Below are 11,384 nucleotides of genomic sequence, written 5' to 3' on the forward strand. Positions count from 1 at the left end.
ACTTCCCTGGTAGTTCAGTGGCTAAGACTCCGTGCTCCCAATGCAGGGGGCCTGGGTTCAATCCCTGGTCAGGGAGCTAGATTCCACGTGCTGCAACTAAGAGTTCACATGCCACAGCTAAAGATCCCACATGCCGCAACTAAAAGATTCCCACATGCTGCAACTAAAGACCTGGTGCAGCCAACATAAATAAATAAAAATTTTTTTTAAATTATACATACACACACACACACACACACACACACACACACACACATACTTTAACAAAACAGAAGTGTTCTCTTTTTGGTAACTTCTGCCCACCTTCCACTTCCACTCCCTAATCACTACACACACCATTTAGTTTTTTTCTGCTTCAACAAATAATTTTAAATCTCTGTATTACTAAAATTTAGGGAAGAATATGAGTAAATGCAATTTGCTAAAGCACACTGTCATATAACTCAAGGGATATCTGTATTTTGTAAAATAAAAACTCTCATAGGGTTTCCCTGGTGGCACAGTGGTTGAGAGTCCGCCTGCCAATGCAGGCGACATGGGTTCGTGCCCCAGTCTGGGAAGATCCCACATGCCGTGGAGCGGCTGGGCCCGTGAGCCATGGCCACTGAGCCTGCGGGTCCGGAGCCTGTGCTCCGCAACGGGAGAGGCCACAGCAGTGAGAGGCCCGTGTACCGCAAAAAAAAAAAAAAACTCTCATAATAATATAAATTAGTGATCACTCCAACCAACTTGTCTAATAAACATTAACGGGGCTTACCTGGTGGTGCAGTGGTTAAGAATCTGCCTGTCAATGCAGAGGACACGGGTTCGAGCCCTGGCCCGGGAAGATCCCACATGCTGCGGAGCAACTAAGCCCATGCGTCACAACTACTGAGCTTGCGCTCTAGAGCCCACGAGCCACAACTACTGAGCCCACGTGCCACAACTACTGAAGCCTGCACGCCAAGAGCCTGTGCTCCACAATAAGAGAAGCCACGACAATGAGAAGCCTGTGCACCGCAACAAACAGTAGCCCCCACTCACTGCAACTAGAGAAAGCCCGCGCACAGCAACGAAAACCCAACATAGCCAAAAATAAATAAATAAATAAATTTATTTTTTAAAAAATTTAAAGAAAAAAACAACAAAAAAACATTAACGGTCCCATGGTTTTTTGGTAGAATCTATGATACACTGTCTTTTACTCATGTTATTTATGAATATCCCCATCTACTTTATTATTTGACTATAAGGTCCTTAAAAACAAAGCCATGTCTCCCTCATGTTTGTGCACCCCATAATTCACACATGATGTCCAAAATTAAAAAATGACTTAACATGGGTCCTGTATTATAACTATCTTATTGTTATGATCTTTAAAAATTGTAAACGTGTCAATACAGCCCATTTACCTGTATAACCCATAAATTTTCCAGGGATTTCTTGATTGCAGCAACGACTGCAGAAAATCTGCCCACACAGTCGGCAGTGGTGTCTGCGTCTAAAAGTGGTAAATTTCTCATTACAGTCATAGCACTCTTTACACTGGCTATCTGGCATCCAATATTGCTTCAGGTCACTATCCTGTAACAATAAAAATGTGTGAAGACTTCTTGAAACTATTGATTATTAAAATGCAATGGCAAATGCAATGCTAATCAAAATCCTAGAAAATTTCTTTTGCAGAAATTAACAAGCTATTTCTAAAATTTATATGGGAACGCAAAAGGTCAAAATGACCAAGACAATCTTGAAGCAGAATAAACTGAAGGACGTATAATGTCAGCCATTAAGATTTATTCCAAAGCTACAGTAATTTTAGACAGAGTATTAGTGGGAGGAAAAAACGGAGCTGTGGAAGAAAAAGGAGAGCCCTGGACATATATGGACTCACCCTCACACATATAAATGGATTTCTGACAAGATCTGTAATGCAGTCAGTGAAGGGTTGTCTTTAAAAAAAAATGGTGCTGGGATTTCCCCAGTGGTACAGTGGTTAAGACTCTGAGCTTCCGCTGCAGGGGGCACGGGTTCGATCCGTGGTCCAGGAACTAAGAACCCGCATGCCATGTGGCATAGCCAATAAATAAATAAATAAATAAATTTTAAAAATTTAAAAAATGATACTGGGTCCAACTGGACATCCATGGGGAAAAAAGTGAATCTTTATCCATATACTTCACACAAATAATAAAGCTTCTTAAAGAAACCATGGGAGAATATTTACTACCCCGGGCTAGAAAAACATTTCTTAAACAGAACACAAAAAGCACAATCCATAAAATGAAAAAAATTGATAAACTAAAATTAGGAACTTATGAGTAAAAAATATGGTGTCCACAGGTGAAGTTAGTATTAACTGAACTTTCTTTCAAGTGGCATTGTACCATTTTTAGTGAGTACCACATGGTCCCCAGGTAAGTGCTTAATAAGTAATCTTCTAAAGCCTCTAGATAGTACCTGGCTCTTCCCCTCCATGATTTCCTTGAGGCGTTTTAATACTGTGCTGAGGCTTCGGAGCTGAACAGCTGTACGAGGGTCATGACCTCCAAAGGCAGGTTCTGCCTTCCTTCTGGTATCTGAGTCAGATTTACAAAACAAAAAACAAAAAACACTACCTTAATAGTCTCTAGTATCAATGCAAAGTTCCTCTTATTTTTAGCATATATCAGTACTTACATTCTCCCAGCCAGTGACACAGACTGAGAGTTAAAACTAGCCTTTATAAGGGTAAGAGGCTGTTGAAAGTGTTTCTTATTACCATGTGAAACACTGCTTCACAAGCAAATGAGGGCTACCTGAGACAAACACTGTCTGTGACCACTGATGATTTTAAGGCCTGGATGGGAGCATCACTTAACATGGCCCAAAATTCATTAATGATTTCTTGGGCCCTTCGGTTCTGCTAGAAATTCCTGCGAGAAATTTAACAGAAGGAAAAGCAATGCTTGCGTGTTACCTAGCCCAGTCTCTACAGTCAAACAGGTCAGCGACAGGGTTGAACAGTTCAGTTCAGTCTGCAGACCACAAACCCAAAGGCTCGTGGAGTAGATCATCAGAAAGAAATTTAATAGCCAACCCCACAGAGTCTGACAGACTTCAGAACATCCAGGATGGTAATTTATCCACAAACTTCCCTTCACCGATGTCCAAGCAGACTTCTCTTCCCCAAAGAATTGCTAGAACCCCAATGCAACCCTCCCCTGCCACCTCCCTACTCCTACAGTTCCAAACTAGACGGGATCACTTGCTCTTGAAACAGCAATACTGAAGCCAGTCCTGTCAATAATAAAACACACCCATGTTCCAGCTTTGTGTCCACCAAAGCTGTCATGTATCATTTCCTTATTTTAGAGCAAGATTACAACTGAAGTTTCTACCTATTCCTGGTTCCAGCAGTTATTAAACCTAAGGATGAAGTAGAGGTGGCTCGACAAAAAGGATGAACATCCTTATTAGCTTAAACTCATTACCCTAATAACCTACGGTAAAGCAAGATGGAAAACAGCTCTCTCTATATCCTTCCCAAACTCACTTGTTTGCTAGATTAGATTTAGGTGTTCTTTGTTTTGGTTGAGTGGGAAAGAAAAGATTACAAAAAAATGTGAAGTTGGTATAAATTGACGAAGAATTTTCCAAGATATTAATTACGGAAATAATTATCTAAACAGCACCTATGTTAGAAAACTTTATTTTTATAAATAATATTTTAATTTCAGCAGATACCTCATGTGTTATTACTAGAATAAAAATGTATGTGTATTAGAATGAGCAAATTGTTCTTGAGTCTCTGTGATAAACCAACTCTCCATGATTTACGAATTGAAAAAGGAGACAGATGAAGCTGTTAGAACAGTAAGGCTGTGCTCCCATGCACAGGCAACGATTAGTTGTGAAGCCCCTTGCATTTAGCCACTTAGGAGTATGAGAAAGTAAAAACAGCATCATCCACAGAAAAAGCAGGAGCAAGACTGTTCCTGGAACCAACAGATGATGGTTTCATCATGGATGAAGATGAAAGAAGCATGAGAGAAAGTCTGGTCTAGCACTCTGCCCTCAAGCAAATCATCTTAGTTGCTTCTCTTGTAAAATGAATATTAGAAAATTAAATAACTTCCCAAGGTCACAGAGCTAGTAGACTGTGGAATCACAGCCTTTTAGTAGGAAAAGATTGGTAAAACAGTCCCAGGCTTGTGAAACTCAAATGCCTCTAGAAGCTAAGGCAAAATCAAAGAATCAAGTGGACTTGATAAAAGATAGTAAGGAATGGTGGGGATTGCAGCAAACTAGACATTACAAGCTCCACCTAGTGATATTTAAATTAAAGTTTATCAAAACATCAAGCCAAGGTTTGGTAGGCTGTCAGTTTCTAACCGCTAAATGATTAGACTCTAGTCCAACTCCTCAATTTTATAAACAAATAAATCCTATGCTTGACTCAGTATAGGATTTAGTCAAAAGAGCTCCCTTAACAAAAATAGGAGTGTTGCCACGGGCCAGGTTCAAGAGCTAAGGAGAGTTTAAGGTTAAAAGTGGGGATGGTCTCTTCCTTCCATCCATTTGGAGTAAAGAGCTCATTTCTCTCTTCCTACCTTCTGATTCTTCCTTCCAAACAGCTGATATGACGCAGGCTGAGTCCCTTTGCCCTGGGAAACCTACAGAGGTGATACAGCCAGCTCCGCTCCAGTCCTTAGGGTGAAACTCTTCTTCTGCTTCGTTTCTCCTTCTCCTCTGACCCACCAGAAGAAGGTTCTGAGCCAAGTCTCAACTAGCAATAAAATATCCTTCTGCCAACAACCATTACCTGTGCCCGCCTACTTTTCACTCGAAGACCTCATGGGGAAGACTGGCCAGACAAGGCAGGATCTGACATTCACGGACACCTGATTTCCAATGCTACATCCTTTTCCCTCTCTTATGCCCCCTCTCATTGCCTTTCTCCTGTCACCTTGAGTTGGGCAAACCACTGCACTGAGTTTAATAATCTAACAGAAATAAAACATAAAACAACTCACTTTATCTAGTCTGTGGATTCAGGCTGATCCCACTACAGCATGAAAATGAAGGACATGACCACGTAGCAGACCAGGATGGAGAACAAACAGGCAAGAGGAGCTCAGCTTATCCAGCCACAATGACAGCTTGCACCCCGACAAGGACAGAAGGCCAAGAGCAAGTGGCAGCCCGCTAATGGAACTGAGAGACTTCTGCAGCCAGAGGCATGCACATCACATTACACTGGCCACCCCAAGAACAGATGCAGCAGTCAGTCACAAAGCTGAAACTAACCTGTGTTCTCCTGGGGGTGTCGCAAACTGTCCTCTGCTGAAACCCAAGCAAGTAATTAATCAAAAAACAGTCAAAGAAAGCTCTGCCTTGTCTAAAGTTTAATGAAATGTTTAAGAACGCTTGTTTAGGTACCAACAGTTATCCAGGTAACAGTTTCATTAATTCTCAAGAGTACCTGACTATTCCAAATAGAAAAAAAGTTAAGTCAATAAACAACCTGCAAAACACAATGACTATGGGAAAAGTCTAATACACAGAGAGGAATGAAATGAGAACAGTGTCATACCTAACACTGAAGATCGCCGCTGGAGCTCCTCATTAAGCTGTTTTTTATAAGGTGTAGGTGATCTCACAGATTGTGTCCTTGAAGGGAGCTGGGGGCTGGTCCAACTTCCACTCAGAGATGGTTGCTCTCCCTGACCCCCTTCTCCTCTCTCTGCAGCAAACAAAAGCTTGGAATTATTGGAAAAACTAAGACTCAGAGTCCAGCAAAGAGAAGGAAATAGATGAGAAGTTTTTAGGAAAGAATGTGTACTTATATTACATGCCTAAGTAAACATTAGGGTTTTCTTAAAGAAAAAAGAGAGAGAAATTCAAAGAAGGTGGCAAAATTACATCCTTGGTATATGTGACCTTCAGTTTGTTTCACTTTTTTTTTTTTTAAATATTTATTTGGCTGAGCTAGGTCTTAGTTGCAGCATGTGGGATCTAGTTCCCTAACCAGGAATCAAACCCAGGCCCCCTGCACTGGGATCACAGAGTCTTAACCACTGGACCACCAGGGAAGTCCCTGTTTTACTTTTCATGAGAAATTTCTTGAGCATATTTAAGGAAACAGAATGCAAGCTCTACACAAAGGCAGTGATTTTTTTGTTGTTCTGCTTTATTTATGGGATAGATTCCTTGTACTATTAAAATAGTGCCCAGTGGATAGTAGGTGCTCAATAAACATATGCTAAATAAAAAAACTACTGTCATTTAATGGCTAAATGTAACGTATCCTAGACAGGATCCTGGAACAGAAAAAGGACATTAGGTAAAAACTGAAGAAATATGAATAAAATACTTACTTCAGTTACTAATAATGAATCAATAATAGTTCATTAATTGTAATAAATGTACTCTACCAATGTAAGATGTTAATAACACAGGAAACTGGGTGTAAGGGTATATAAAAACTTCCTGTATTATTTTCCTAATTTTTCCATAAATCCAAAACTATTCTAAAGAATAAGATTGTTGTGGTTTCTTTAAAAAAAAAAAGATTATTGTCTTCAAAATGGACTAACAGGTTTTACAGAGCTTTCAACATGACTGTTAATAAAAGTCAGTTAATACTATTAAAATTTCTACTGAGTTAATTAAACTATTAACCCCCAAATCCGTTACAACTAGAGGGATTACTTTCTAACACATTTCAAACAATACAGCTAAATATAAAGCAAAAGATGTAGGCCATGTTTTTTTTTAATTCTTCTAACAAGTAAAAAATATATTACTTAAAAAGAGCTCATTTTAAAAATATCTTTTCATTTGGTGTCATTAAATGTATACCTTAACAGGTCAACAACAAGCCTGCTGACAGCTTTCAATTTTTGAAAAATATGAACCCTTCCTCCCATGTGCTGGTCCTTTAGTTTCATTGCTTTAATTAAAATCTTTTGGGGGCTTCCCTGGTGGTGCGGTGGTTGAGAGTCCGCCTGTAGATGCAGGGGACACGGGTTTGTGCCCCAGTCCGGGAAGATCCCACATGCCGCGGAGTGGCTGGGCCCATGAGCCATGGCTGCTAAGCCTGCGTGTCCGGAGCCTGTGCTCCTCAACGGGAGAGGCCACAACAATGAGAGGTCCACATACTGCAAAAAATAAAAATTTTTTGGCTATTAACCCCTAAAAGAGAAAAGTCCATTCTATGAACTTAAGAAAACTGAGATATATTAAGAAAGGAAAAGAAAAAGAATGCTAACTTCTCTTTAAAAAGAGACCTCCGTGTAATATTTAGTTTTCAATTCTGATCTTCAGTTGCCAATAATTAATAAGATTAAAGTGAAAATTCTAGCTTTCTCTTCTTATGCAGTTAACTCCAGTGACCTATGATTATAAAGCTACCTCCTTGTTAATATTTCACTTTCTTGCAAAGACACAGCATGAAAGTTGAACAAGAGAATTTCAGAGAATCAAGATGGTAGGGTCTCTGATCTTTAAGAATAAGTCTTACCTTTGTTAAATCGAAAGAGATTTACAAAAGAACTATACGCGGATTTAAAAGGAGGTTCGTCCTGATCAGGAGTCAAAGGTTTAAAGTGTGTGAGGTGAGAAGGACTAGTAGGAGATCGAGGCAAATCATCAGCAGAGTCCAATGTAGGGGACGTCTTATCATCTGTGGCCATTTCATGAGTCTAATAAACAAAAGAAATAAGCAAAAGTAAGTTCCTCAGGAAGCCCGAAGGTTGATTCCAAACAGCATCCAAATATCTAGAAATCTGACTTCAAAAATTCAGACCTAAACAAACCAAAGAGTAAATAAATCTAGCTCAGCATACACTCCAAATTAAGACTTGAAAACACTGAAGTCTAGATCATAAGGAAGAGTCTCAGTTATCTAAAACTAGGAACATATAGTCAATCTCATTTTCAAAATTACTATTCAAATACAGAAAAATACCAAAATTATTAAAAATTTGAAGGTAAGGCATAAATGTGAGCAGGCAAAAAGGAAAAAAGAGGATTTTCACATGATTTACATAGTTTTCATTTTAAGACTTTTTTGAAAAAATAGCTTTTTAAAGGGGAAAACTGGTTTTACACAAGCATACAAATTCCTCAAAGTTTTATTTTACTTATTTCAATGTTTTCTTTCAAAAAAATATAAAAAACGAATATTTCCAAGAACAGGAAACGAAATAGTCATCCCTTAACGACATTTCTATATAACCTCAAAAGTTACCTCAAACTATGCCTCATCACCTATAAGAACTATCCAAATCCACAAGCTGACTGATCCCCATCATATGTCTTCCTAGGCACAGGAGCCTGGGTTTTCTCCTTTTAAGCCTCAATTCATATAGGCATTAAAATGAAGATCTTAACGGGCTTTTTTTTTTAATAACCAAAAATTATAATTCAACCAAAGCTTTAAAGCTAACCACATCATCAGATGCAGGTAACAGAAAAGCACTGATGTCTATTTTCTGCCATATTAATACTTCAAAGAGAAGACGATGAATTATGCATAACTCATTAAAATGCTATAGCTTGTAATCTAATTTATATTTACAAGGAGGACACTACACTCTTACAAAATGCTTTTTTCACTTTCAAAATCCTATCTACCATCTCATTTCATTTTTCTAAAAGCCTGAAAGATACAGAGCTGGGCTTATTACTACATTTTACCTCTGAAGCAACCAATGTACACTGAACCCAAAACAACTTTCTCGAGGGTCACGTAGCTAGTCAGTGGTAGAGCTGTAACTAGATGTCAAGTTTTACCCCAGAATTACTCTTTATTTATTCCTGCGGGCAGCATTTTATTTAATTATTTCTTCTTTTAATTAAAGAGATATTTCGAGTTTGCATCGGTTTTGAAGGCAGACACTCTTGGTTTCAAATTCTGACTCTGAAATATCTTCGCTGAGTAAATTTGGGTAAGAGCCCTGTGAGATATGTATTACCATCTTCATTTTACATAGTGGAAACTGAGTCTTAGTGTGATTAAGTGGGACAGTATATGTGAAGCACTTTTAGCAAAGTGCTTGCCCGTAAGAGGCACAGAATTAGTCTTTAGAGCAAAATTATCTTGTAGCTCTTCCCAGACTTTCAATTCTGGTCTACCTGAATTCTAACTACTCAGGACACTGCCAAATTAAAACGTTAATTGATTATTAATTAAACAAAGCAAAAATAAAACCACTGATGAGGAGAATTTCGGCAACAAATGTTTATTGGAATGGAGGGAGGGGGAAGAAAAAGAGGAAGAGGAGGAAGGGGCAGAGGAAGAAGAGGAGGAAGGGAGGGGAGAAGAGGAAGAAGGAAAGAGGGAAAGGACACGTCCTTCTAAAGTGTCTTGACAACCCATATACCAGCATAAAGGACTGGGAAATCAGCTGGTGATTGATCAAGTGTAAATTCAAAAAGGTAAAAAGAGGAAAAAAAAAAAAAGAGGGTCCTGGAGAGAAAGAATAATGTGATAGCAGTAACAACCTGAAGGCCTCAGAGAACATCCTACATAATACTTTGACGCAAGTAAAATGAGGAGAGTTAGCAACCTTCCTAAAGAGTCTTAGCATCACACCTAAGGGTCACCCATGTAGAAACTTTTATTAGGTTTTGAAGATGTGAGGATAAAAATTACCAAAAAAACACTCACCAGTGTAGTTTCTAAAACAATACAATCACACAGTTAATATTAATAACTACATAATAATACCAGGACCCTGAAGAAACTATCTTACAACTCTTATTCTGTGGTAGCTTAATAACTAACTGTCTGTGATATAAACTAGGATTCTTTCCTATCTGAGAGGTAATTAGAAGCATTCACTTACTCATTCAAAGACCTCTCATATATCACCAGCACTCTGCCTCTTCTCACTTGAATGTGACTAGTATATGCAGACCCCCTCAGCACTATCAAAAGTCTTGTCAGGAACTGAAATTTAGAAAATAATCCTGCTCTACCAGCCAAATCAAAATTTTAGCAAACAGAAAAATGCAAGTATCAGTTCAGTCATTTCTAAGTACAGTGTTTTTTTTTTAATACTCAAAATATATCTAACAATGCAGGACAGCTGAATAGTAGAAATGTTAGTTTCCATCTACAAAGACTTTTTTTGTTCAATTTTTGATCAACGTACCAACAGATGGAGATTTTCTAAAGGAAAACCATATGATCCATATTATTCTTCCCAGAAAGAAGAAAAAGGGAGGACACAGGAAAGTAGTCTTGCTCTGCAAAAGAAACTTAATCTGCCCTTCTCTGTCACAAACTCGAATCTAACGGAAAGAAACTAAGAACTTTTTTGTAATAATCCTGATAGTGGGAGTGCCAAAAAACAAGATTCAAATAAATCAGAAATAAGACACTACAATATACCAAGAGACCACCTCTACTGTCAAGGATGCACTGAATCAGTACGGAATAATATAATAAATACACCAGATAAACAGGAATAACTTGACTAAAACAGAATTCCAGCATTTCTCATATTTCTTGAATGCCTTAACAGTGACTTCTACATAGAACATAAGACCCCTAATTCCTAAAAATATTCCACTCTCATCCTTTTGTTGGGAACGTTCTAAACAAGGGGAAAATACTAACTGGGAAATCAAGTCTTCTCAAGAGACTCTTAAACATAGGTACAAATGGAATAGCCTCAAAGAGAAGAGGCAAGCATTTAAGGAAGTATATAAACCCTACTACCGGTACCGTTTCTGTAGATGAGCAACTTTCTTGTCCCGTCTATGTATACACCTCTGAAACACAGGCTCGGAGCTTAACCATCAGAGGGAGGAGGAACTGGACTATGCACCTCCGAAATAAGTTCAAGTATACGGGACGAGAGGAGCAAGAGAACTTCAAATGCTTCCAAGGAAACCTCTTCCAGAACAGCCCCACCCGGCTCCCTTCCCCACTCGCCAGACAAGGGGCAGCCGGGGAATCAAGGGAGCCGCCTGAATGCGGGCACAGGTTCTCTGCCCTTCCTTGCCCAGCCTCGGCCGCAGCCGCGGTTGCGGAGCCCCAGCTCTCGCCTTCACTTCAGACTTCCCCTCCGCTCCGGCCCCAGACCTTCCTAAACCCGCCTTCTTCCCCACTCTCAGGCCCAGCCGGCCGCGCGCCAGCCCCCTCCCTTACCTGCGCCTCCCGCCGCGGCCCCGCCGGCCACCCTCCACCCCAGCCCCCGCTTCACCGGGCCCAAGCGCAGGAAGGAAGCTTTAGAGCCCAGCGCCGCGATTCTCACGCAACCGGCGGTTGCGGCAGGAAGCAAAGCTGCTTACATGGTTGCTGCGGCTTCTCTCGTCCGCACCCCCCAGGCTCCGCCCTCTGTTCCTCCTCCCCTCCAATCCGTAACTCTCCCGGGCGCCGGCTCCGCCCTCCCTGCTCCGCCCGCACGACG

General features: G+C 40.0%; 1 protein-coding gene across 3 annotated transcripts in view; it reads right to left on the reverse strand.

Annotated features, from left to right (window-relative positions):
• The window catches only part of PIKFYVE (phosphoinositide kinase, FYVE-type zinc finger containing), a 77,456-nt gene extending 66,212 nt beyond the window's left edge, over positions 1-11,244 (reverse strand). For 2 of the 3 annotated variants that reach the window (XM_082657670.1, XM_082657668.1), the window contains exons 1-6: positions 11,123-11,244; positions 7,484-7,664; positions 5,555-5,704; positions 5,269-5,304; positions 2,440-2,558; positions 1,392-1,563 (exon numbers count right to left, since the gene is read on the reverse strand). In XM_082657670.1, coding sequence (XP_082513796.1) covers positions 1,392-1,563; positions 2,440-2,558; positions 5,269-5,304; positions 5,555-5,704; positions 7,484-7,655 — 649 coding nt within the window. In that variant the 5' untranslated portion in view covers positions 7,656-7,664; positions 11,123-11,244. The remainder of the gene's footprint in view (positions 1-1,391; positions 1,564-2,439; positions 2,559-5,268; positions 5,305-5,554; positions 5,705-7,483; positions 7,665-11,122) is intronic. The other variant, XM_082657669.1, reaches the window with a different exon arrangement.
• Between the last annotated feature and the right edge of the window lie 140 nt (positions 11,245-11,384).

This window comes from Grampus griseus (genome assembly GCF_964374135.1).
Source record: "Grampus griseus genome assembly, chromosome: 7".
Classification (NCBI taxonomy): Eukaryota; Metazoa; Chordata; class Mammalia; order Artiodactyla; family Delphinidae; genus Grampus; species Grampus griseus.